General features: G+C 43.0%; 1 protein-coding gene across 1 annotated transcript in view; it reads right to left on the bottom strand.

The window, feature by feature from the left end:
* The window catches only part of LOC147727586 (uncharacterized), a 335,530-nt gene that overhangs the window by 17,867 nt on the left and 289,801 nt on the right, over window positions 1–27,862 (bottom strand). Inside the window, exons 8-10 of the mRNA XM_086963650.1 lie at window positions 26,823–26,959; window positions 12,712–12,860; window positions 7,228–7,376 (exon numbers count right to left, since the gene is read on the bottom strand). Of these exons, the coding sequence (XP_086819776.1) occupies window positions 7,228–7,376; window positions 12,712–12,860; window positions 26,823–26,959 (435 nt within the window). The remainder of the gene's footprint in view (window positions 1–7,227; window positions 7,377–12,711; window positions 12,861–26,822; window positions 26,960–27,862) is intronic.

Below are 27,862 nucleotides of genomic sequence, written 5' to 3'. Positions count from 1 at the left end.
TAGAGAGATTGAAGATGTAGTAAGAGAATGTTATGCTTAAGCATGGGCGGAAAATCAGTTTCGCTCGCGGATTTTGCGGATTTTCGGTAAATTCGCAATCCGCGAGATTTGCGAATCTCCCGCAAAATCCGCAAATCCGCGAGCAGCGGATTTTGCTCGCACTGCTCGCACTGTTCGCGTGAGTTCGCGGCTTCCCAGTACAACTTCGCGCCCCGCGAATAAGTGCAAAATTGCAGAAATACGATCTTAGCAAAACTGAAACTACTTACCAGGTTCAAAAGTTCAGGCTCATCATTAGAAGCCATTTCCTGTAGTGCTTCCTGAGGGGCCCCTCCAGAGTTCAGTTGCCAGTTGCAACTATTATGTGACCCTGCTCTGAACCTCAGAATAGTTACACATATGCCACAAAGGTCCTGAATTACAGCTAAGGGAGACAAGCAGGAGCCAGGCTGGAGGTTCAAATCCATTATTCAGCCCCTAACTCATTATTGTCAGTTGGGGCAGGGCAGGTGTTGTAACTAATTTTGCAACAATGAAAGCACTTAGCAAGTTCAAAAGATCACTAATCAGGAAGCACTAAGGAAGCAGGTGCCAGCTAAAAAAATATTCTGTGACACATTAATCAGCCCCAAATTAATTCAGGTCACTTGAGGCAGGGAAGGTGTGCTTGCGTTGCCACAATAATGTACACTGATTGGACAACCAGAGGGTGCTGTGATGAAACAGAGGGTGGCATGGGTGGGCCAGAGGGTGGCATGAGTAGTCAGAGAGTGGCAGTGGTGACAGAGAGTGGCAGTGATGAAGAAGAGTGTCCCAAACAGGCTGGACACGTAGAAACAACAAGTTTGCGAAACTTGCGACCCGACAGGTAAGTTCGCAATTTGCGACATTGTACAAAACCCTCGCGAACTGGCAGAAACCCGCGCAAACACACAAAAAAAAAATCTGCAAATTCGCGAGAATTCGCGGATTTTGCGGATTGCGAGCTCGCAAATCCGCAAAATTCGCGAACGCGAGATTCGCAAAATTCGCCCATGCTTAGTTATGCTTTTGTTCAAGCGGATAAAACAAAAGTTATAAGGCAACCTCCACTGGTGTGTACATCTTTTCCTAAACGTCCATAGAAAAGAGTGGCAATTGATTTTCTAGGGCCAATTGCTAAGCTTGGTTCTCGCAGTAGATTTTTGATGGTCATTGTTGACTACCATTCCAAGTGGTTTGTAGTAGAGAGCACAGAATGTATAACTACTCAAAGGGTTGTTGATTTTATGGAAAGAGTGTTTATGAATGAAGGGATACCTAAGACATTGGTGTCAGATAATGGTGTTCAGCTGGTGTGGAGAGATATGCTGGAATTTCTTTCTACATTTGGGATTATTCATGAGAAAGTTGCTCTGTTTAGGCCCCAAGCCAATGGTTTGGTGTAACTAATTAACCGACTAATTATGGATAATATCCAGTTGACCCTAGCTAATGGATTATCATGGCGTGAAGAATTGAAAAAATTGGTATGGTCCTATAGAATTACACCTCATTCAATAGCAGGAGTTTCTCCATTTATCTTTGAAAGGACGTGAACCTGGTGTCAAAGAGGTTCCTGGTTGGTTGAAAATGAAAAATTGTGTGTGGTTGACAGAAGTGCGGTCGAAGATTAGGGGGCCCATTATGATGTCGGGCGGATTGCCCCCGCCAGGCTGGCGGTAGCCACCGTCTGCCCGGCGGTGGCATTCCGCCCAACATCCTCTCCAGAATATTAGAATGGCGGGGGGACGGCAGCGGATGGAAAGACCGTCCACCGCTTTTCCGCCCCGGTCACCTTCAATATGGTGGCGGTGCAGTGTCTATTAGACACCGCCAGCCATATTAGCATGGGCTTTCAGACATGCCTTTCCGTGGCGGCATTGGTCTTCACTCTGGGGAAGGAGGGGTGGGGGTTGCACACGGGGGGTACCTGTAGTACCCCCCTTCATTTGCATAAACAAAGCGGCAGGCACCGCGCGGTGCCTGACACTTTGTTTATGCAAATGCTGAAATGCATTGTTAGCATTTTGACTGGCGTTGCTCTCAGCACCGCCCGCCACAATGCTAAAAATGCAGGATGTGGCGGGCACATCCTAATACCCCACGGGACCCCCGCCCTTATGGCGGGCGGTCCCAATCCCCAGCCCGTCATCCTAATAGGCGCCAAAGTATTTAAAATGCAAACTGAGTCTGCTAAGTATTATAATGAAACAAAGGCTGTGAAAGAAATAGAATTTAGAATTGGTGACTGGGTGACCATAAAACGTGGTGGTGTAACTACAAAGGGTGACAGCAAGTTTTCTGCACCGATACAAGGGAAGTCTGTAAAAATAAATGTTATTCTTTCTGATGGATCAGCCTGGAGTACTGGGAACATATGTAAATGTCATGCTCCAGTACATGTTTCTGAAAATTGTTATTTTTGGAATGTAAATAATGGAAATTACTGGAAACATATGTGAATGTCGTGCTCCAGTACATGTTTCTGAAAATTGATATTTTTGGAATGTAAAAAATTGAAATTTTATCATATTCATTTAAGTTTTTTTATATGTAAAAATGTATACATTTTTGTTCAATATATATTAAGTAAGTAGATGTGTGGAGTTGGCACTTCTGCATGTCATCATTAGAATGTTAGTTATGCTGCTAGGATGGAATATTAGCTTTTGATTATAGGAGTTGGTTTGTGAGCTGTGAAGCTGTGCTGGAGGTATCTACCTTGACTCTCCAGTAAAGCAATTTATCTTTCATCAAATTGACTGGAAATTGGATCTTTTCATGTCGCCTTCAGAGAGTACAGAATGCTGCGACTCAGACTCTCCTCTCTCTGCCTAAATGTTACCCTACTTCCAAATCTATTCGGAAGCTACACTGGCTCCCGGTTGTGAAGAGAATTCTATTCAAGACCCTGTGCATTTCTCATAGAATTCTTTATGACCAAGCCCCTCCTATCTTAGCCAACCTTCTAACCCCTTATATTCCCAAACGTATCATGTGCTCCTCGAACCAACACCTGGCTACTGTTTCCCACGTTAAAAGAGCACGGGCCGGAGGTCGGTCTTTCCGTGCTCTAGTTTCTTATCTATGGAACTCCCTTACAAAATCATTGGGCTTTCAGAAAAGCTGACTAGACTCTGCCTCACTCCCCACTTCTTCCCGTTTATCTGTGGAATCAGCACTGGGACACCCCGTTGCTGGGGCAGCCATGCGCTATACAAATCTCATAACATAACATAACAAAGAAAGCTTAACCTAGCCTTCCCATTGTCCAAGGGCTGTTATAACAATACAATTTTACTGGCAGCAATTGTGGAGACGTTTGAGGTCCTACACTTAGTCTACACCGGAGATTCTATTATGACTTCTTCCAGAATTTAAATTGGTGGCAAGAGTGCACCATCACCACCTTTGAAGGGATGCTGAATTGAAGGTGGTTGATGATTTATATTCAAACAGTACCCTACACACATGATACCCTCACAGCACAGATCAGTGGGAAATAGTCTACGGCCAATGTTAACCTATGAGGCTTTGATGAGGGTGGCACAAAATACATGGGGGGAAAGAGATGTAGAGCCACCAACAAACACTGTACTCCAGGGGATGAAGATGCATGGCACAGTTTTGCATTATATATCTCGTCTCTATGCTGTTGTTTCTGCTGCTCTGCTTAATGAATTGACTAATCTGAAGGAGCGTTGGGAGGCGATATGGGCTATGTAAATATTAGAAAAAAAATTGATTGTGATACAGTTATACATAAAACCAGTCACTGGATTCAGGTTCCTCCAGCTGAACTACCTACACCAGTCACACTTGACACCAAAATGAGTATTACAAATATAGACACCATCTGTAGATACCTGCCCATGATGTATAGCGCCGAGTTTTGATTTCATGCCCATGGTGTGAACTTGTCTGCTGATTATGCAGTAATGGTCTATCTGGAAAATCAATACACCAGGATGTACTACTGTGCCTTCTAAGCCAATTTCACAGTCTGAAAACCAAACCTCCAGGTTCATATGTCTAGATTTAGTCTTTGCTAAACAGGCCATTGTGATGGCTGGGAAAGCCAGGCAACCCGTGTTGAAACTCTTTCTCGCTCCCTATACTGGGCTGTCCCTGTGCTATACATGTGCTGCCCCCCCCCCCACCACACACACACACCCATAATGTTATTACCTTGAGTAAAAGACACATATCAATTCTTCAGGCGTAACCCATGAGGCAGAGGCTGCTACTTCTTTTGTTCTTATTTATTGTTGTGCTATCACTGTTAAAAAGTTGGTTGTTGTTAATATAACAGTGAGAACTAATACGATTTTTGAATACATAGATGCCCAATGGGTGAACTATGTTTCTTCCCTCTACCGAACCATATTTGACTAATTATTTGAAAATCTGGAACATTCTGGATTAGGAAATACATAATATTAATTTAAAAAAAAGGCAAAAAAGAAAGCCCAGCCTAGCCTGTTACCAGGTCATGCTGGTGAGTCTGGTAAATTGAATAGCTTTACTACTAATCACATACACAATTTTCCAAGGCTAGTGCTACTACACTTTCAGAAAGAAAAAATGGAGGATAATCCTCCATTCCTGTCCGTGTAAATGCTTCAATTGTCTTTGTTTTGCGTGGAGAGAGATCTCTCTTTTGGCAACATGGTATAGGCTCGGAGACATGACTTGGGGTCTAAGAACAAGTGAGATATACCCTGGCGGAGAACATCAAAAATGAACAAGAGGTAGAGGTCCAGATCTTGGTGATCTACGAGTCTTTGCTGTAATGAGCTGAGTGTTAAGATGCTACAAATGGAGACACGCTGACACTGACATGCTCTTTGGGAACCCAAAGCTAGCCAGAGTAGAGCAAAGGCTACATAATCCAAAGGCACAGAGGAAGATTAGGCATTGGGAGTCAATTACCCGTTTTTGCAAAGCACAGGCGTAGGTGGGTGAGCCTCGTGTAGCGCTGGCTTGTGCGTTCAATTACAAAACAGAATGCAAGCACCCGGTGCATGGGGTGACCTCTGATAGTTTGTGCCTGTGCTTTAGAGAGTACATCAGTGAAAGATGGAGCAGTGGTTTAAAAACACAGCATCGTCTTTCCCTGCCAGCAGAGCTGGACTCATGTTCAACCGAGGGCACGGATCCTATCATTTTCATGTTGATTACACTATCAGGGATACTCTGAGGGAATGTAAGCAAATTCCAGAAAACAAATTCCCACCACGTGACTCTGAATCCAATACAAATGTTGCTAAGTTCTCTGAAGACGACTCTTTGGCTTTTGCAGACTTAAAAGGTTAAAAGATTAAAAGATTCATTACACACAGTGACTACCATACATTCCTTTAAGGATGCCCTCCAATGTTTTAATGAAGGCTGTGACCTTGACAGCAGGAAGCAGATCAGTTTATCTGCTGGTGCTTTGATTTTATTTTTTTGAACAAGTAAACAATCCGTTTGCCACATATAAGGTTTTACAATTTTATTGGAGGCACATTAAGAAAAGGCAGGGAAACTTAAAGCCATATGTCAGCTTGTAGTTGTTACCATCTCAGGCATTTTGTAAGGTTGCAAACAGGAGAACCCAATTGTAAAGACATTAGAACAACACCTTCTACTACCTCTAAAAAGTTTTTACTTTTTTTACATTCCCGTTTCTTATCAGCCTCAATGCCAAGCACTTTGCTCCATACTGAAATTTAAAATAAATCACATTCTCCTTTTCTCTTTTCCCTCCCCTGCACTCTTCCTCACTCTCTCAGCCTCAATCCTCCCATTGTTGTCATACTGGTGACAACTTTACAGGGATTGCTGAAGTGTTATCTACCTTCAGCACTGCTCTTCAGAGGTATCTGAATTACTGTCTCCCAATGTTGGCTTTTTCCTACATTGACAGGAAATTGATGAAGAATGACCATTGAAGAAGTCACAGCCATTGCAGGCCATTGAGCTGATCTTGAGGAGTCTGTGTGCAGCTGAACACATTTGTGGGAATCAGAGTGGTAGGGTAGATGCAAGGAGTCCCCAGAGGTGCTAGTCCATTTTGAAAAGAGGACGAGGATTGCGAGTGGTGGGGAGGTTGACATTGCTCTTTACGGCTTCATGTAGCCATTGAGAGTCTGACATCTGATCAACAGGCAGAGCTCCTCTTCTGTATATAACAAGCTTTTACCCTTCCATCCTAGGGCCTGGTAAGCCATCACCTTTTTAGTGCTGTCACAGCCTCATCCGCACTTATAGAGATCCCAAGCAGAACCTAGGACCCCATCATTCCTAAGATAGCTTTATTGGTTCAAATATGCATGCTGCTGAAATCTTGGTGTGCCCTTTTCCGCATTGTCATGGTAAGGTTTCCTCTGGCAGATAGATGTAGTTTATTCTTTGGCATATCTCTCTCTGGTCCTTGATAAGGCTCTCTGATCACTGTTCATTTGTCTTGTCAGTCATTATTCAATGGTCTTTAAAATCTTTCTGATTGATATATTTGTCATTGTTTGCGTATTCACCTGATCGTTTAAATGCTGTAGTAATGGATGCGCCGTTGTTATAGATCACTTGCTGTTTACTCCAATTTTCAGTTTGGCTTTTTATTGTTACCTATTTGTTCATTTATGTATCACTGATTACTATAATTATTATTCTCTTTCTAATCATAGACCATATGTTGATCACTCATCTTTTTCATTCTCTAGGTTGTGGTTATTCATCTTGGGTAGGTTTTTCAATTCAGTAACTTGTCTGGAAATCTCACGAATAACTGCAATAAAAATGAAGAGCAGTTCTCTTAGATCCTGTTCAGGGGGCCACGGGCCAGGCAGGAGCTATTGGGTCTCTGAGGTCATTTGCCAATAACTTTTACTTGTAATGCCTGTTATCTCTTAAGTGGATAAGTCCCAGGATCACCAACAGCAGCAGTGAAATGTCCCTGCAGATATAACAAGGAACTCATACGGGGGGCCATTATGTTATAAATCACTGTATCAAAATCAAGTAATTTTCATTGTAGTCTGAGATAACTACAAAAAAATCCAAACAAATCAAAGCTTCCTGGCAACAATCCTTTGACAAAACATTGGAAATCGGAACAGCTGCCTTTCCAAGTCAAATTGTTCATTGTTTTACCTAAAGTGAGGCCACATATAAAGGATATTCATTAATAAAGAATTCCAATTATGCATGTTTGTACATTACCGTCTTTAATTCCAAAGCAATGGCACCATTCCTCCAACGAAACAAATTTGTCATTGTCTGTATTGCATTCCTTGAAGAATTCGGTTATGCAGTGCTCCATGGGAACCAAAGGAGCCCGCAGAGGAGCTAGCTCTGAATGCGACAAGCGCCTGCAAAGAGAACAAACACAGCAAAAATGACAGTGCCTATAAATTAGAACATTGAATATTGATCAACAACTTCAGTGTAAAGACAGACAGCTAGATTCATCATAGTGCTGTTTTGCGAGTCCTTAATAGCGATTATTAAGGAATCGCTATTAAGGACTTGCAAAACGGGATTCATGTAGGAATTGCTAAATAAATTGCGATTCCTACACATTCCTTATTTGCAATTAGCAAATTGCTAATCGCAAATAAGGAATAACTCCCCATTCATTCCTATGGGCCTAAAGGCAAATAAGGATGCGATTTCAAGGGTGCCAGGGGTGTCCAAAGGACACCCTGTAGCACCCCTGAAATGTAATATACATTGGTGTTGCGCACACACATGTCCAAAGGACAAGTGTGTGTGTAACATGCAACTTAGAAAAATGCATTTAAATGCATTTTTCTAAGTTTTTGCTATTTACCACGAGGTATGACCTCGCCAGAAATAGCGAATTTGCAAATTAAAAATGGTTAATGAATTGCATTAAAGGAATCTCAAATAGTGATTCCTTAAATGCAATTCCTCGCAAATATGCGATTTCACAATTACCGATTTTTGCATTTGGGATGATGAATCCCAAATGCAAAAATTGCGCTCGCAAAGGGTCAGGTTCGCAGAATCTGGCCCTTTGCGAGACGATTTTTCTTTCATGAATCTACCTGAGAGGGCCTAGTTTGCCACTCGGTTTTTATTGGAATATAGCCTTGACATGGTGACCTTCCACCACAGAAAATAGGAAATCTAGACCATGAATGGAGAGTGCAGTCAATGGCAAGGATTTCATATCCATGGGAATTAACACAAAAAAATGTGACTTCAGGAATAAATTCAATTTACTGGACTTGATGCAGACACATTTGATGCCTACCTCATGATGCATGATATGCGATTTGCTGGAAATACTGTGTTGTGTTGCGTATCTCAAAGGACATCCAGGGCGATGAGGCAAGTGGAAGAAGCTGATGTGATAAATCCAGAAGAAGTTAGAAGTTATGTTACTATCAGCCTGATTCATGAAAGGTAATTGCGCTCGCAAAGGGCCAGATTTTGAGAATCTGGCCCTTTACGAGTGCAATTTTTGCATTTGGGATTCATCATCCCAAATGCAAATTTCGCTATTTCAGAACTCCCAAATTTGCGAGGAATAGCATTTAAGGAATCTCTATTAGAGATTCCTTAAATGCTATTCTTGAAACATTTAAAAATTGCGAATTCGCAATTTTGGCCCGCTATTTACCGTGAGGTCAAACCTCGTGGTAAATAGCGAAAACTTGGAAAAATGCTTTTAAAAGCATTTTTCTAAGTTGCATGTTACATACACACATGTCTTTTGGACATGTGTGTGTGTGTAACATTTGTGCAATTTGAAATTTCAGGGGTGTTACAGGGTGTCCTTTGGACACCCCTGCACCCTTGAAATCGCAATCTCATTAGCTAATCACAAATAAAGAATCTGTAGGAATCGCAAAAAATATTGCGAATCCTACATGAATCCAGTTTTGCGAGTCTGGAATAGCGATTCCTTATGAATCGCTATTTCAGACTCACAAAACTTCACAATGATGAATCTGGCCGTATATGTGTATTTAAAAAACACACAACTCACTCAATTGGGTATTCTGCTGCTGATGAGAAGTGGGTTGCTTCCTGCGTGTTCTGTGTCAGAATAAGAAGAACCACGTTTTTAGTTTCTTCCTGAATTCTAAGAATGAGCTGATGGCCCTATCATGAAGGAGGATAATGTTCGAGACTTTAGGAGCCAGGTACGAGGAGGTGCAGTCACTGGCTCTGGCTCTTCAGATGCGGGGGACACCAGAGAGCAGAAGGTTTGCTTAGCAGAGGTGTCTGTTGAGGGTTTGAAACGGATGCATTGTTCAGGTAGGTAACGCCTAAAGTGTATAGTACTTTGTATGTGAGTGTGAGTACTTTGAACTGCACATATTCGTGTATGGGGAGCCAGTTCAGGTCTCTGAGATAGAGAGAGATGTGGATGCATAGAGGGAGGTTGAGTGTGAGTCTAAATTCTGGATTCTGGATTATCTGGAGCCACTTGGTGACTTGGGAGGAGATTCCGATGTAAAGTGTATTTCCATAGTCTAGCTTGCTGGTGATTAGTGCTTGAGTGATTGTTAGGCAGATGTGAAGGGGAGCCACCAGAGTATTTTCATTAGGATCTTGATTGTTGGAAGCAGGAGGTGGTAACGAAGATGGCTTGGCTGACCATTGATAGTTTGTTGTCAACCACAATTTTCATGACTTGGCTAAAAGGTGTTGACGTGGAACCAAGTTCTGATGGCCACCAGGTTAAGGACCATAGAGTCAAGTCTTTTTCAAAGAGTATTACCTCAATCTTGTATGAGTTGAGCTTGAGGCAGTTTAAGTTTATCTAGAGGGCAACTTCTGACATGTACTTGATTAACTTTGCTTGCATGTTGGTGGTGTTCTTTTAGAGGAAGAGAACGATTTGCGTGTCATCGGCATATCGGATGATCTTGATTACAATGGTTTGAATGATGTTGGCAAATGGGGCCATATAGAAATTGAAGAGCGTGAGGCTGAGTGATGATCACTCGGGGATTTCACAGACCAGCTCAGTGGTTTCAGAACTGTATGAAGGTAGGCTGACTTTCTCTAGGCGTCCTGTGAGGAAGGAGCTGATCTACTAAGGACTGTTCCCCGAATTCCTGAATGCTGAAGTTATTGGATAAGGATCGAAATGGGAGATGGTATTGAAAGCCATGGAGAGGTCAAGGAGGATGACCCAAGGTTGTGCTTTGGTCCATGATCGTCCAGATGTTGTCAGTTGCGGCAATGATGTCAGTTTTCTGAACTGTGATTTGATCTGAAGCCTGATTAGGTTGGGTCCTAGAGGTGGTTGTTGTCCAGTTAGTTGCTAATCTCTTGTTGATAAGATCTGCTGGTGTGATTTTCTTCAGTAGTGGCAAGATGGCTGTGTTATTCAAGGGTCTTGGAAGGTAGCTGTGGTTAGGGAGTCATTGAAGATCAAGGTGAAGGTGGTGCAGATGGACTCAAGTTCTCTTGTGAAGGTGAAGTGCGGGCAAGGGTCCGATGGGGCTCAGAGTGGGTGCTTTTCATGATAGTGGTGGTTTCAGTGTGGGTGACTGTAGGTCAACAGGTCAGGGAGATTCTTAGTAAGCTATTTTAATTTCCAAGGTTAGTTGCCTTGATGGAAGTGTTTGTTGAGAGCAACGTTGTCATAGATAGTGCTTAATCTATGGTAGAAGAAAAGTGTGAGCTGGGAGCAGAACCCCGGAGAGGCGATGATGGGCATAGAAATGACAGCGGGTGTGGTGAGTTCCTTTACAATGGAGAAGACTTCCTTTGCTCTGTTGATGCTGGTATCTATCCATCTTGTTAGTGCTGAACTCTCAGGGGCTTCTTTACAAGCCCCTTGTGCCACTGTTGCATCACTTTTATGTGATAATAAGTGACGCACAAGCGACATCCACGATGCGACGGCAGCGGCTGTGATGGCGACAGGCTTCTTCGGGGTTGCAGGACGTTTCTTGAGATGCAGTGCAATGCGTCTGCTACAGCGCCGACATTCATGATGCGATGGCGACATGCTTCTCCCTCTTGAGTCACGCTTCCAGCTCCTTGCGACACAGTCCCTCAGAAGGCCCAAAACTGCAGCAGGCACTTCCAAAGAACTCTTAAGGAGCTGGGGGTTGCAGTCTGTTATCCCTGAGACTTCAGCAGGAGGCAAGCTCTTCTCTCAAGCTCTTGGAGATCCTACACAAGTTGAAATAAAGCACACAAAGTTCCTTTCTCCTTTCTTTGGCAGTCAGGCAACCACTGCAGGTCAATCCCCGAAGCAGCACTTCAGCTTAGGGATAGTCTCTCCTCAGTTTCTTCAGGTTCCTCTCCTCAGTAAAGGTTTCTTCTTGTAGTCCAAAAGTGATCTCATTTCTTGGGACCAGGGTCCCAATATTTATACCCCAGCATCCTTTGTTCTCTGAGGGGAGAGGGGCCATTGCCCAGTCCAAACCAGTTCTGCAGCACTCTGTTTACATGGCAGAAACATCAGATGCCCCACAGGAGGTGAAGCCAGCATTGTGGAGGGAAAGCACAGCCCTGGAGCACTTTGTTGACAGCATCCCTTCTCTTCTTTCACTGTGCAGGGCAGAGACATCAGCCGCACCCCAGGAGGTGGAGCCAGCATTGTGGAAGGCAGGCACAGCCCTATTCAAGGTTCAGGTGCAACTCCTCCCACCCATCTAGATGCAGATGTCTCTATTTACCACTGGGCTGACTCGTTCTGTCTCTTGGAATCCCCCAGCCCTGTCACTCAAACACCAGACAAGTAATACACAACCTAGCAGAGGCAGGCTTTGGATATATAGATAAGAAAATACCTACTTTCTAAAAGTGGTATTTTCAAACACAGACTGTTAACACCAACTTCACTAAAAGATGCATTTTATCATTCTGAGTTCAGGCATACTAAACTCGAATTTCTACCATGTTCTCTGAGTCAGGTAGGCTTATAAGAATGTAAAAATCTACTGCCCATTCTGGCCTATGGAGAACAGGTAGCCTTGCAATAGTGAAAAACAAAAATTGCTGTAATTCACTATTAGGACATACCAAACACACCAGGGCTTGTCCTAGCTTATACTTACAATGCACCTTGCACTTGGGCCTACTATAGGGGTGTCTGATATGAAGAAAAGAGAAGGTTTAGGTACTGGCAAGTGGGTGCACTTGCCCAGTCAGCATGACAGTACCAGACTGCACATAGGCTCTGCAATGGCAGACCTTAGACACATTTTACAAGGCTGCTTCTGTGGGTAGCAGCATTTGGATTTACACACCCTGGGCACACTCAGTGCACTATACTAGGGTCTGACAAGTAACAAATAAGTCAATCAGGGAATCACTAATCAAGTAATTCATTTACAGTAGGGAGCACTTGCACTGTGGCACTGGACAGCAGTGGCACAGTGCCCAAGGCATCTAACACCAGCAAAAACACACGAGGCAACAGAAAAAATGGAAGAGAGTCCCACGCCAATGATGCCAGGTCTAACAGTAACTGATCAATAAAGGACAATAGAAAATTGTGTGTCATGAAGACAAAACGAGGGTTACACACAGAAGGAATAAAAATAATGTAATCGTTTTTTTCCCCACAAATGTTCTAATAAACCTCACAGAATAATGACTTGTGATTTGACCTCCTGTGCGAAATGCATCAGTGTTTAGATACTATCAAGACAAAACTCTTTTTTTTTATTCAGTATTTATCTGATCAAGAAAACAAATACTTCTTACCGGTCTGCTGGGTGATGGTCAAGCTGACTAAATTGCCAGTGAACTGGGTACACGTACATACGGTAATTCTTCTGAAAGTCTCTTAACAGAAGGTCAACTGTATGGTTGCCATTCATAAGACGCTGTTCATGTTGATATATTTTCTTGACCTAAGTCAAAGTGAGATATTGTATTTCAATTCTTTATAAGATTATTTTTCAGTGCAATAAAACATGGTACAATACCTTATTCCTTGCATCCATTATCTGGAGATATATATATAAAGAAAGAATTCCCTAATGTTCCATAAAATACCATAATTTATAGATATTGGAATATTATCATATGAATTCAGAGTCAGATCAAGCTTTATTCTGCACAAATGTCTGAGCCATAAAAGCGCAAAATAAAGCAATAAATTATTACAGTGTTGTTAAAAAAACAGAAATCACCTAAAACCAGAATTCACACAGTGCCAAGACAGTTCAAATAAAACAATAAATGTGAAGAAAATAGAATTATATACAATCGTCATGCATAAATACACTTAATCCAATTATAATCAAAAGGTTAAAGTTGAATTCTATAGGCACTGTTAGCATTTAACCATGAAGACCTAATGGTATCACCAGTAAGGCGAAGAATGGAATTAAAATTAGCATACTAACCCGTATTACGTTTTCATATTTCCTATTTGCCTAAGAAAGCGCTAATGCGGATTATTCTGAAAAGAAATAGGGCAACTATGTAGCATACTTTTGCGTCCCCTAATTCATACAAGAATGTAGAAGCTGCCTGATGGTAAATAATTCTCTCTAGTAAAAACAATGGTTTAGGAAGAGATTTCCTGGGGATAAGATAAAATTTACATAAAAGTGCAATGTGATGAGTGGACTGTTCCGATCAATTATCACAGGGACATTTTCCAGTAATAGTGGCCCAGTTCTCATTTTTGAGGAATGCAATCAAGAAATGGAAAATGAAAAGTTGGATGCAAGTTGAAAGATACCTGTGCTCTTCATTGTTGACTATCATAAGGTACAGTTTACAACCTGACTGTTCATTCCATACTCTCTACCACCCCACTGTAACCTTTGGAAGGTCTTCTTGTTCCCTCTTCTCACAACAGGCTTCCAGCACATGCTCTCTAATTTCGTTTTGTAAATACTGTGAGAAATCCTCTGGATGAAACCACAAATCACTCTTAAACTGGTCCAAGCCCAACAGGGTCTGTTTTATATCACATAACCACGGGATTCTATTCATCATATCTAAACCCATACAGTCCTAAAGAATTTACTTAGCGAACAGAGTTTCTTGTTTGGACCAAATGGATCACCACAATACTAGGGGTTTTGTTTCAAGGATATCCAAGAGTAAATCCACGCCCAACTCCCAATGCACAATAGATGCCAGGATACAGTGGGGTACTGCCAGCAATGTCCTTAAAAGGGTAATTTCTGTTGTCTGTAGGACACTCTTCTCTCCTATAGCCCAGATCCCTGAGCCATACACTGCAGTTGAAATTGTTTTAGCATTAGTGTGGGCGACTAGGCAATAGGTTTAATGCCCAATTTAAAGGCAAACCTCATCAGAATATGAATTAACAGATCACGTAACCAGAGCTGCTGATCTGTCTCCCTGTGTATGGAGTTTCGCTGTGTGCTGACGTCTGTAAGGGGCTATTATATGGGAGGTAATACTGGATTTACATATTGGATTTATCCAGACCAATATATGAGGGAGAAGGGATAGCCATAAATGAGAGATGAAGAGGTCGCTAACACTATCTTTCTGTTCCATGGAATAGTTTTGACTGTTTAGTGTTGATAAGGATCCCTGTTGACGCAGTGTGTGCACAATCTGCGTATGGTTTCCTGTTTCTCACAGTTTTTTAACGTGTTCTCACATCAGATTAAACACTGTGATATTGTTACTCTCTCCTTAGTAAGTAAATCTGTATTGCTCAGTTAATTAAAACCGTTGCAAAGAGTAACATGTTATACAATATTTAAATATAATTATTAAAAATAGACATAAAATGATAGTAGCTTCATGTGGCAAATAAAACTTTCTACAGAGAATTACACTTCTTACACACTGGGCATGGATTAAAAAATATTTAGCCTACGGTGGCTGTCTTAAAAGTCTTGCTCCTGGGTTTAAGCCGCGCTGTAATGTAGGCTTGGTGCATAAGAAATTGTTATTCGAAGGAGTCTATTAGTTCATAGCAATCAACTTCTGCTATTATGTTATATGCTGGCTTATGTTCGGGTAGCTGTACCTTGCCCATATTGAGTGGTTACTTCGATGTTCTTTGCCCCTTTGGGATTGTTTGTCCATTGCCTGCCTTCTGTCATTCTTGTTTCTTTTCTGCTTTCTCTAAGAATTTGACAAGGTGGCTTGTTAGTTGAATGTTTTTTCCATCGAAGCAAACCTTGACCGCTTGCCGGCATGTTCTTATTCCCAGCTTATTAAGGCACGGTTTTAGATGAAATCTGCGCTCTTTGTCTAGACCTTTGCAGGTGCATATAAGGTGCAGGATGTCTTCTTTTGCGTTCCCACATATTCGGCAGTTCATTGTCTCATGGGGCCTTTTCCATGGGTGGAGGTGGTTTTGTGATGGAAGTAAGCCCAGCCCTAAACGTAAGAACTTCTCCTTTGTGCGCCTGGTGAGCCCAACTCCTAAATAGCTTTAACAGAGGCTGCTTGTGTAGCTTTGGATAACTATCCAACCATGAGTCCTGTTGGCTAGGCTTGATTTGTCCTCTATTAACGAGATTGATCTTACTGATTTGTTGACTAGCTGTTTGAAGGTATTGTGGGACCTGCTGCACTTCCAGGCTTCATGTAGGCACAAGGTGTTTATTGAAAGCTTTAGATATTGTGCGGCTGCGCCGTTGCCCTTGCTTTCTATCTTTTTCCATAGATAATGATTCAGACTTGCGTCTTCTACTCCCTGGATATTTTGCCATCTTCTGGCATAGGCACCCATTTGTTCCACCGTTTGATTTCTCAGCCGGAACTCCAGCCTTATTCATGCCTTCGAGGTGTAATTGGGCAGGCTGAAAATCATTCTCATGGCCTTCGCTATTGTGCTGTTCAATAGGTGTGCGTCCCTCCCATGGAAGCATTCGCTTCCATGAGTTATGGCCGGAGTTAATTTTGCATGAATCAATTGAAGCAGGGGGGTGAAGCTACGGCAGACTGTTTTCATTTTGAGACTCCTTAGTACAATCGCTATGCTGGTTCCCCTCAGTTTTATTGCTTCCTTTTGTTGTTGAAATGAGCCCTTTCTGTCCACATTTACGCCCAGGTATTTGTATTCCTCCACTGTTTCCAGTGTGAGCCCTCCCATGTACCAGCAGAACCTTGCTGATGATGTCTTAGCGTTTATTCTCATTATTTTTGTTTTTGAAAAATGTATGCTTAGGCTATTTACTGTTGAATAATTGAAAGTTGTGCTGATTAGATGTTGTAGCCCTACTGATTAGCACAATGTCATCAGCGTACATTAGATTAGAAAGGGTAAGACCACCTATGCTTGGGGCGTGACAGTTAGTTTTGTCCAGCTTCTGTGCAAGGTCAGACATAAAGATGTTAAATAATGTCGGCGCTAACACACACCCTTGTTTAAGGCTCTTTGTTGTCTGTATTTTCCTTGACAGGAGATTTCCTGGACCCATGTATCCGTGTATAGTAAAATCAGCTGTGTTAGTAACCCAGGTGGAATTTTCCTTTCTTCCAGCTTCGACCATAGTAAATTTCTATTGATGTTGTCGAACGTTGAGGTAAAATCGATAAAGCATACGTACAGGGGCAGATTGGCTGTCTTAACGGCATCAATAAGGAGTGATAGAGCCAAGATGTTTGATGTAGTAACCATTTGTTTACAGAATTATGTCTGGGTGATAGGGATTACAGCGTTTTCATTCGACCATTCCAAGAGCTCCTCTAGGAGAAGACCAGCATAATATTTGGTCTCATTGTTAAGCATGGGCGAAATTTGCGAATTCGCGTTCCGCGATTTCGCGGATTTCCCTGCGAAATCGCAAAATAATCTGCTAATTCGTGAATTTTCCCGTGAAATCGCAGATTTTATTGCGATTTGCCCTGGAGTACTTTCTACTGGCTAATCCAGTAAGTGCTCCCTCATTGGGTAAATGTATAGTGCTTTTACTACACTGCAGCTGCGTAAAGGGCCAGACGATGTGTCTCCAGTGACCATATGTGCCTGTAACACAGGCACAGGCACACATGGTCACTGGAGACCCATCTTCTGGCCCTTTACGCAGCTACAGTGTTGTAAAAGCACTATGGGACAGATTTACAAGCCGCTTGCGCCTCTTTGGCGCCGCAGTTACGTCACTTTTGTGATGCAGCGGCAGCACAAAAGATGCGCCATGGTGCTGGGTATTAACAACGTGACGCATCTGAGAGATGCGTCACGTTGTTAAGCCCTGCGCCATCAGGAGGCGTTCCGGCGCAGGGGAGGGCGTTCCTGCGCAGGAACGCCTCCTAAAAGTGGCTGAGTGAAATCTACAAGATTTCACTCAGTCACTTTTAGGCCAATGCTGCGTCAAAACCCTGCGCCTGCTTGAAGCAGGCGCAAGGCATGACGCAGCATTGGGGAGATAGGGCCCCCCAGAGCATTGCCACGCAGCTCCAGCAATGCGCTGTTTTTATGGCACAGATGCGTGACACATCTGTGTCGTTTTTGCCACATGGTGCGCCGCATTGCAAATGCGGCGCACCATGGGTGGCGGAGCTGCGGCGCACAATAACTGGCGCATCCCTGGGGATGCGCCAGTTATTGTAAATCTGCCCCTATACATTTAGCCAACGAGGGAGCACTTACTGATTAGACAGTAGAAAGTACTCCAGTTGAGTAGAGGTATTGCACAAAAAGGTGGCATGTTCGTGGACAAACACGCAGGGCGGGTTTCATTCTTCCCCCTGTTAGACTCGTTTTTTATGCCCTTCTGCCCTCTGTTATTCCCTTGTTTTTGTGCCCTTCTGCCCTCTGTGAGACTCGTTTTCTGTGCCCTTCTGCCCTCTGTTAAACTCGTTTTCCCCTTGTTTTTCTGCCCTTCTGTCCTCTGTTAGACTGTTTTTTTGTGCCCTTCTGCCCTCTGTTAGACTCGTTTTTCTGCCCTTCTGCCTTTTGTTAGACTGCTTTTGTGCCTTTCTGCCCTCTGCATCACCACATCATCACTCAGCGCTACCCCAGCATCACTCAGCACCACCACATTATCACTCAGTACCACCACATTATCACTCAGCCCCACCAAAGCACCACTCAGCACCACCACAGCATCACTCAGCACCAAAACAGCATCACTCAGCAGCACCACCACAGCATCACTCAGCACCACCATAGCACCACTCAGTACCACCACAGCATCACTCAGCACCCCCACAGCATCACTCAGCACCACCACATTATCACTCAGCAGCACCACAGCACCACTCAGCACCACAACAGCACCACTCAGCACCACCACAGCATCCCTCAGGGCCACCACAGCATCACTCAGTGCCACCACATTATCACTCAGCACCACCACAGCAGCACCACAGCATCACTCAGCAGCACCAAAGCATCACTCAGCACCACCACAGCACCACTCAGCATCACCACAGCATCACTCAGCGCCACCACAGCATCACTCAGCATCACCACAGCATCACTCAGCGCCACCACATTATCACTCAGCACCACCACAGCACCACTCGTCACCACCACAGCATCAATCGGCGCAACCACTGGTTCAAATATGTTCTCTCAATGTTTCAAGCTTTATTACAAATGTCACAAAAAGATGTTAATATTTCACTTCTGTTCTTGGATTTTCGTCACAATAAAATACACTGAACATAATCTTCACAGAAGTTATTTACAAAAGTTTAAGCTATTGCCATTATAAATTAAAATCACTTTTATTTAAGTATTAATTAGTTAAAAAAATTAAAAGCCATTGTGATTTGTAATATCAATACATCTAAGTCATGTAAATACAAAACATGTTGCATTACAAATGCTATAGGTGTCACATTTGCGAAAGTTATAACTATTGGCATTGTAAATGACAAAGCTATTAATTTAGCTATTTTCAAAACCAACACATAAGTTAAAAAAAAATGTCATTTACAAGACCAATAGCTCAAACTTTCCTAATGCGAGACCAATTGCATTGCAAATGCTTGTTTTTATATCTGTCAGTGCTTCCTGTTGAGGTTTAATTTTCGTGACAGGCGCCTCATTGCCTACTTGTAACTATTCTCTAACCCTGCTTCAAGGGTCAGAGCAGGGTCAGAGAATAGTTGCAATTAGGCAACGAGGCGCCAGGAAGCACTTACAGGATTACAGCAGCAGGTGCCCAAGTTGAAGTTAATTTCTTTGTAACCCTTTTGTAAAAGGTTACAAAAAATGAGCTTCAACTTTTGCACCTGCTGCTGTAACCATGTAAGTGCTTGGCTGAAAATTCGTCCCCGCTGATTTGCGGATTTTACAAAATCGCGAAAAGTCCGCAAATTCCGCGAGCGGAACGAATTTTCAGCCCATGCTTACTCATTGTCAATTAAGGCTACAAGTCTGTAGTTTTTGGGGTCCTGTGCATTGCCTTTCTTGTGAATTGGCGCTATTAAAGAGCCTTTCCATGATGCTGGAATTGTTGCGGTGTCTGTAATCTGTTTAAAAAGTGCCAGTAAGGCTGCTGCCCAGTATTCCGGATTTTGTTTATACAAAATAGGAGGGACCCCATTGGGACCTGGAGCCCCCTCCGGCTTCCCTTTCGAAATCCTGCCTATGATTTGTTTTTCGGTGAGCGCCAGTGATGTAGAGGCCAGTTGTGGGGTGCATGCTTGAGTTTTTCTGTCTTTTTCTAGTCGCCTAGTTATGGCACAGTTTGGCGCAGTATTGAGGTGGGGCTGGAGGTAATTGGTCCATGCTTCCTCAGTTAAGTAAGAATCAATACTGGGACTTCTGGAATTCTGGAGTGTGTTGACTGTTTTCCAGAATCTTCCGCTTGTGTTGTATCCTTTTGCGTCATGAAGAAGCCTAGCCCATAGCTCTTCCTCTGCTTCCCTTTTTCCCTGCCAAACTATTCTCTTTTTGCTTTGTTTTAGTTTTTGCAGTTCCTTTTGAGCCGCAATGTCTGGTCCGTCTCGTTGTAGTTTCCGCTGTAGTTTGTTAATGTTTCTTTTAAGGAGCTTTATATGGATATTTTGGTTTTTGGCCTTGTCGTAACTGCCCATTAATTCAGGATGCTTTTTTGTCTTTGGCGACCGCAGGAATCCAACGTTGTGTGGGTCTTAGCTTTCCTTGTATGTGCCTGTCCAAGACTGCTTGTAAATTGCTCCCAGGGACTTAGATAGTTAGTCTGGTTTGCACTGCTTTTTTCCCACCGGCTTTTTGCGTCAATTATGAAGCCTTCCAAGTTGGCCGTGTTACATTTTATTCTTTTCTGTGCCACCGAGAGCGAGTATCCTAAATTTGTTGCTGGCGTTGATAGCACAACCCCCTGGAAGTTGAGGGTAAATTCTTGCGGCTGATGGTCGCTGACTGACGTTGTGCCTATTTGGAAGTCCGTGACTTTCCCAAAAAGTTGAAGAGATGAAAATGTGACCTCTAAGGTAGAGCTGACGGTCGAGTTGTGGAAAATGACTGACGGGGGTGCTATCATTTATGAAGCGGCCGTTTAGAGCTGCCAGGTTGAGGTGTTCTAGGTCCTTTACACTGACCCTTGTCCGCCGATTTTGTTTATCCCATTTACTTGTCGCTTGTTGTGGTATGTCCCAGGTCCGAAACTAGTCTTCCAGGAGTGTATCCCTTATTTGGGGCCCTCCAAGGAACATATTAAAATCCCCTGTTACTATAAGATTGGGTGTTGCCACCTCTGCCAGTGTTTTTGCCAGCTCTTCTGTCAGCAGGTTCATTCCAGCTTTTTTCTCCCGGGGATGTAAGTATACATTCATCAATATTAACTTTTGTTTTTGATCTTTTCCCCTAACTTCCAGTTCCATTGTGAGTGTGCTATTGTTGCCTGACTGTTTCGCGTTTTTATTCTTAGGTTCGTTGAAGATTTTTATAGCGGTGTATATTGTTAGGCCACCTTTTAGGTGACCATATTTGGCGTTTCTTGTCGATGGGAGATGATATGAATTAAAGCCCTGGATTTGATGCGGTTGGTCTAGCCAGGTCTCCTGGAGGGAAATTATATCGAATTTTTGGAGGTAGAGAAAAAGCTGAGTGTCATCTTTTTTGTTCCCTATGCCATTTATATTCCAGGAACATATTCTTAGTTGTTGTTGTAATACGGGATTCCTTTGAGTATTTTGTCAAGACTTTGGGGCCCTTATGTTGATTGTCCTTGCTATCCAGTTCCAGTCCTCTTGTCCAAGTGACCCTTGCACTTGCCTATTGGTCTGAGAATTCATTCTTGAGACTGATAGGCTTCTGGCCCCCTTGTCGCTCATTGTATGCCTGGCGTAGTGGTTTCGGGTACCCTATTTTTTCCATTATTTTTAGGTGTATCCCCCAAGTTAGAAAGTGGGATTCTGATTCCATTATTCTCGTTGCTGTTTCGTTCCTCGTCCATGTTGTTTTTGTAACCTCATGATCTGACAGATGGTTACAATGGGTAAATTCCACTGCCTCTAAATCTTTAGTGCTGATATCGGTCAGACTGCTGAAAGTTGATAGTAGGCATTAGATTTTGCCTCGATTGAGGGTGTCCCCTCTGCCTCTAGACTTATATTCAGGAATGAACAGAATTATGCCTCTATCGGGTTCCGCCTGCCCGACCTCCCTTCTTTTGCGATCTTCAGTGATTATTTCAGTCTGTGTGCAGTCATGTCTCTTGCCAGGTATTGGCTCTTTCCCCTGCCCTTCTCGGTTTACCATATTGTAAACTACTATGGATCCCTGTTTCGGGGAGAACCCTTGCTTCCATCTTCCGACAGTCCTCCCCTTGAAGTTGAATGGGTGGGATTCTCCCTTTGTATAGTCTTTACCCTCTCCTTGACCGGAGATGTATTTATAATCGTGGGTTGGCTTTCTGTTTCAGCTACTTCTTCTTCTTCTTCTGTGGTCGTAGTTGTCCTTTTAAAGAATGTTTTTATATAGGCAGTCTTTTTTCTTCCCTTCCTTTTTTGTTTTCGAGCTCTTTTGTTTTCTGTCGTGAGTTCTTCCTTACTTTCCAAGTGTTTTCGTTATGGGGACTTTGGAGAATAGAAGTGTCTGATGCTTGCCCCTGTGTACGGCCTAGCTGTATGCTCGCTTGCACCGCTGCTTCTCTCCTTTGATTGTCGGTAGGCTGCCTTGGGGGTTTCCCTGTGACTACTGCATAGGTTTCATGAGTATGTTTGCTAACTTCCGGGCAGGTTGGGCTGTTTGACTCTCATTCTCCTCTTTGGCTGTTTGACGTAGTTCGTGTGTTCTGCGGATTTGCAATGTCTGACTGTTCTCTTAAATGTCTGAGGTATTGTTTAGATGCATCTTTCCCAAATTCTGGGTTGATTTTGCTTGCATTTTCCGTTGTCTTTTTTAGATCCGACAGGATGGCTCCCAGGAGTTGTGGGATTGTTGTGAGTTTATCCACGATTAAGTAGCAGGCACAACTCGGCTGCTCTATTTTTGTTTCCGCTTGTACCCTCTTAATCATGCCATTCATGTCTGCCTGCTTGTTGTCAATTTTGGCTACATGTATGGCCAAGAAATTTAAGAGGGATGGTTGGGTATCCATTTTTTCCGAGTGGTACTGCATAGCCTTTATTGATATTTGAAGCGTGTTTAACAAGGACGACCACAATACTTCAGCACTTTTTGGGTGTTCTTCAGTTGTTGGGATTGTGTCAGAGTCTCGTTTGCTGTCTGCTGTGATGTCGTCGGCCTGACTGATAGCTTGTGAATATGAAGCTACTAGCCTCTCCCGCTCCTCTGTTGTTAGCTGGGAGTTATCTTCGATGTTTGGGGCATCTAGTTGGTCATGTGCCTGGATTAGGTCAGTTTCTGCGAGTTTGATTACCTCTGTTTGCTCTCTTTCCAGCAGTTTTCAGTCTCTCTGCACCCTCCTGTGTGGTCGTGTTTCTGGTCTGTCTGAATCCCCAGATCTATTTCCTGCTCCTGGTCTGCAGCGGGAGCCACCTCCTTGGTGCTGGTGTTGCCTCCTGGGTTAGATTCTGTTTTATCATGCACCTTTGGAGGCTCCATAACTGTCGGACTTGGAGTTTTTGGCTCGGCGGTTCTAAATAGGTCGGTTTTGCTATTAGTGTTGGTTTCATAGCTGCTATTCTCAGACCCTGTTGTTATAGTAAATGACTGCACATTTGTCTGTATTACAATCTTTGGCTCAAGCAGGTAACCCATTTTGTTGCTAGAACATGTATTTATGTCGTTATCCGCCCTGCAGTCGCCATTGTCGAGCCTTCCAGTTTGTACGCTACTTTCCTTGGGGGTGTGCGAGTTCCACGTTTTTCCACGTTTTTTGTTTTCTTCTCTTCCTATGGTGGAGTTTCGAGAGCACCCCTCAGGCTCCATTGGCGAGGGCAGGCCCTTAATATTGCTGTTTGAGGTACTTAGGAAAGCGCCAGGTTCTTTCAGAAATGAGAAGATAGTGTACATTTTTGGTTGGGAGCACTTTCTTTCTGTTTTGCTGGTTCATAAGCCAGTCCCTCCTGGCGTTGGGTCTACTAATAGGGGCTCTTCCTGTTCCGTCAGCAAGTTGACTGTAGTGTTTATAGATTTGTCCTTGTTGGTCCTGCGCCGTTTTGCCAGGGCACTGGCTATTGCTTTCCTGATTTTCCCTGACCTCATTGCGTGCTTTGGCCCTGTTATTATGGGTCTTATGGGACACGTCCGGCTGATTCGTGCTTGCTTAATTGTACTGATTATGAATTTTGTGATCTCTTGTTGATGCTCGTCTGTCTGCTTGTATGTCTCTTGTAGAGTTACTTGCACACCTCCAGGGGTTGCTTACTTTTAATTGCTTTGCTTTGTTTTTGTTCTTTTTGTTCTAGTATGCTTTGATGCAAATTTCCTTAATTATTTGATATCTTGGTTTTCTTGGATTAATTGTTAATAATTGGGATTGATAAAAGTCAGTAATGACTCATTATTCCTAGTTTGTGTCGGTGTAGGTGTTTTTGTCTGGTTGTCTGCTTCGCTGTTATTCAGATTTAACTGGTTTTGGGTGATTTTGGCTGGTGTGGCTGGTTTCCCTGGCTGGATTTTCCCTCCTGGGATGATATCCAGCTTGTTCAGATCCTTCCAGACCTTCCTTCCAGCCCTCCAGCCCTCCTTGTAGCACCTTGTAACTCCTTGTGCCCCTAGTACTGGGCAGCTTCCAACGTGGAGCGGAGCAAAATTGTTAATACAGATGAAGATCCCGCCCTAGACTGATCCTGGTCCTAATCAACCCTGCAGCCACGCTCTCTGTTCTTTCTTTGTTAAGGGCTTACTGCTTCCATTGCTGCCGCGCTACCGCTTCTCTGCCACTCGGGATCTGCTACCACTCTCTGCCCTTACTGCGTGTTTACAGCGTGTGTCCACAAAACTAGCATTGGCATTGGCATTTTCTGCAACAGCAACTGGAACAACAGAAGCGACTGGAGCGTTGTGGGGAGGGGTGAGGTGAGGCGAGGTGAAATGGACTGGGGGTGTCCCGGGGGTGTCCCAAGGGATACAAGACATCCCAGGCCCAGGCCCTGGCCCCGTTGGTAACACTGGGACCAACCTCTTCCCGCTGCCTTTTGCGGGTCCACCCCCAGTCTCCCCCAAGAGCGGAAAGGCGGACGGGACGGTCTTTTCCCGGCGCCTCGCGCCTCGCGCCTCGCGCCTCGCACCTTCTGCCTCTGCCTTGTGCCTTTAGGCACGGCGCTCCTGCCCTCCGCAGCAGTGGCGGTGATGGGTAGCGGTAATGGCGGAGGAGCAGAGGAGCGGAGGAGCAGGGGAGCTTTCTCTTCCCTGCACTGCTCAACTAGGCTGCTGACCGCCAATCGCAAACAGAGGAACAGACCGCTGGCCGCAAAACAGAGGAACAGTGGTGGAGAGGCGCTGCTGCTTCCCGCTCCGCTGCAGACTGCCGGCCGACAGCAAAACCTGGACTGGCTCAGATTAAACACTGGTTTTATGAATCTTAGTATATAAATAGTACTTTCGTGTTCAGCTATCAATACTTTGGCAACAGCTTGTGCCATTGTCAACCAGTGTATCATGTGTGTCGTTGTCCCCTGTATTTCAGACATGTCATTTAGAATGGCTAACAAGGCCTTTGGCATGAAGTTCGGCCTGCAGCCTCTCCTCAAGAATGCCATCATGGCTCTTTCTAAGATAAGTGCACCACCAACATCCTGGCAACAGCGCCCAGAAAGACAGTGGCATCTCAATTGCAATCTTCAGCTTACAACCCACAGATTCGAGACTTCTTTTGCTCTGCAGGTGAGCTAAAATGACTAATGTATGGTTCATTGGGACCATTATATAGTTATGTAAATTTATATCTAACATTATGGCCCACAATAATGCTAAGATCACAATACTCAGAAGTCAGCTGCTAATTGTAATTTACATTCACATTGAGCACAACTCCTACAAGGGACACCGCCAATAATTTCAGTTGTCTGTCATGCATTTGATCTTCGACTGTGTGAATACCTGCCTCTTCCCAGTTCCTGCAGGATAGTACCTTGCCATATATTTATTGATTCTTATTTAGTGCCATATCAAAGGACGACTACTGTATATAAATGTACATACCTGTACAAACATTTATCTACTTTTACTTACCTTATGTGTATGTCATTAAAGTAGTCCCTACTTGTTTATTAAATGTTATTGACTGATAAAAGCCTGTATCTAAATTCAATTTACTTGTATTTATTTTCTTGCTCTCTGTAAGTATGTGCCTTTGCAGGAAAAAACAATGAAGTGGAAAAATAAAATGCTTGAAAAAATAATGAGCTGGGAAATGTACAATTTATGTAGCACAAAATGGTGTGGCTCCTCGAAAGGGACAGGGAAGTTCATCTCAGATGAGAGAGAATTCGGATACCTCTGATTGAGCAGAGAGGTGGAAAGGGAAAAAGTAAGGCTGCGTTAAAGAGCACAGTAAGGCACCTGATTTTAAAACATCTGCATAACATGAATCTAAGTCTTTTTTTATTTCTATCACGTGTTGGCACCTGTTAGGCTACTTTCTTGTATGGAAATCAAATCACATGGAAAATTCTGCAGTGAGCATTGGAGTTGGAGTAAATGTTGGGAGAGGTACATGTGCAGAAATGCATCTCAATTGCAAAATGAACAATATTCAAACTTTGGCAGAAGGTTTTTTGCAAGCAACAGGTCTCAGCAGGGCAAGAAGAAGGTATGCTCAGTAGAGGCGATTGGGGACTTCTCATAGTCTGTCGGAAGGGTGCTTTGAAGTCAGTAAGAGTGGTTCGTTTGGAGGGTGGAACATATGCTAACCTTGCTAACCTTTACCATCCATTAAGACAAACTGACAGACCCGGCCTGGCAATACGTATCATCATATCCATAATATAAGGGATGTTTCTACTATTGCAATATACAGGTTTTCAGTTACGACTTTAAAAATATAAACATAAAGATCAGACTTCTTTTGAATTTCAGAAAAAAGTTCTGCTGTGGGTCTCATTAGGAGCACCCCAGGATCAACAGTACTGTGGATCTTTTATACTCTGTAGGTGCAAAATTAGCAGAGATTCGAAGTTGAACCATGCAAATCCCCTGAGGAATAAAGGAACTTCCGGGAAATCTGTAATTCTGGACACAATGCCCACTACAATTTTTCTTTCTCCCTAAATTTTTCCCTGGTGATTTTGGCTCCGTTTAGCAGCTAAAATATCTAGAGGAAATAGGAGAGGTCCGAAATAACTCCTTGGAACAGGATGACCAGCCTCTATTGGAGATATGGACGTGAAGCAATAAGGTATTTTGTCTGCAGAAGTAATATACACATTAACTTATTTTTTTTAGTAATCTGTGAATTGGAAAATAGTCATAAATGCGCTCCAAACGTGTGAACACCAGGAGAAAAAATGTACAGCTTTTTGTGGAAACGTTTGTGGATCAGGCCTTGTTTCATCAAACATGCTCCTAGCATTCTCACCTTGTTCCTCTGTTTTTCAGTCAGAATTCCTGACGCATCCAGGTCACTCTCGTAAAGCTGCACCAAGACATTCTTCAGCCAGTCTCTCATTCTCAGAGGGAACTGAATAAGTTCATACTCTGAACAGGAAGGAATATCTGTTGTATCACAGAGAAATAAGTGGTTGGTGCATTTCAGATGCAAAACGGAGAATTCATGCAAACATTGGAACATTAGAAATGGTTGAGGGACATTGTAGGTGACCAAGAAATTATGTTATTTCAATGAGTTCCACAGTTAGTTCTAATATTAGAACTACCTCAATTCATTTGTTTGAAAATATCGGATACCTTTTTTTTATTGAATAGCATATTCAATAAATTATTCATAAATGTTCATAAAATACTCTGACCACGCCTTGATCTCAATAATTCTGGAGAACAGGTCAATCAAGTACACCTCCCCTAGATGGCGACTCAATATTACACTTCTGAATGACTGAAATAACATAACACATATCTTAGCCCTCCCTGAAGAGTTATTTATCAACAATGTCTCAGAGACAATTTCGACAGAGACCATCTGGGACACATATAAACGATACTATGAGGCAAAATGATCAGACTGGCTGCCAAGAAGAAAAAAGAAGACACACAAGAATCAGGAGGTCCACTTAGATAGATCAAAGTCTTCAAATATTAATACACCCAGGATAATCTAAACACCACCTACACAAAACTTTAAAACTGAAAATTGAATTCAACAAGTAATGTACCTCTGCAGTCAATCACATTATCCTGAGTATAAAATCAAAATACCACATAAGCAGCAAAAAAAAGGGAAAACGTTTCGACAAACACTTTAAGCCAAAAAGGCGTAATCAAAAACAATTGCTATTAGAAAGATAGAGAACTTAAAACAAAAGTCAAAGAAATTGCAGAAATTTATAAGGATCTGTATAAACGCAAAAACAACCCAGCACAGTAGAATTAATTACATTTTTAGCAAAAATATTTACATTTCCTCAACCATTTGTAAAGTTCAATTATTATCCACTCATA

Source organism: Lissotriton vulgaris, chromosome 3_1 (assembly GCF_964263255.1).
Source record: "Lissotriton vulgaris chromosome 3_1, aLisVul1.2, whole genome shotgun sequence".
NCBI classification, from domain to species: Eukaryota; Metazoa; Chordata; class Amphibia; order Caudata; family Salamandridae; genus Lissotriton; species Lissotriton vulgaris.
The sequence above is the reverse complement of the archived record's forward strand: the minus strand, read 5'-3'. Positions and strand labels throughout refer to the sequence as shown.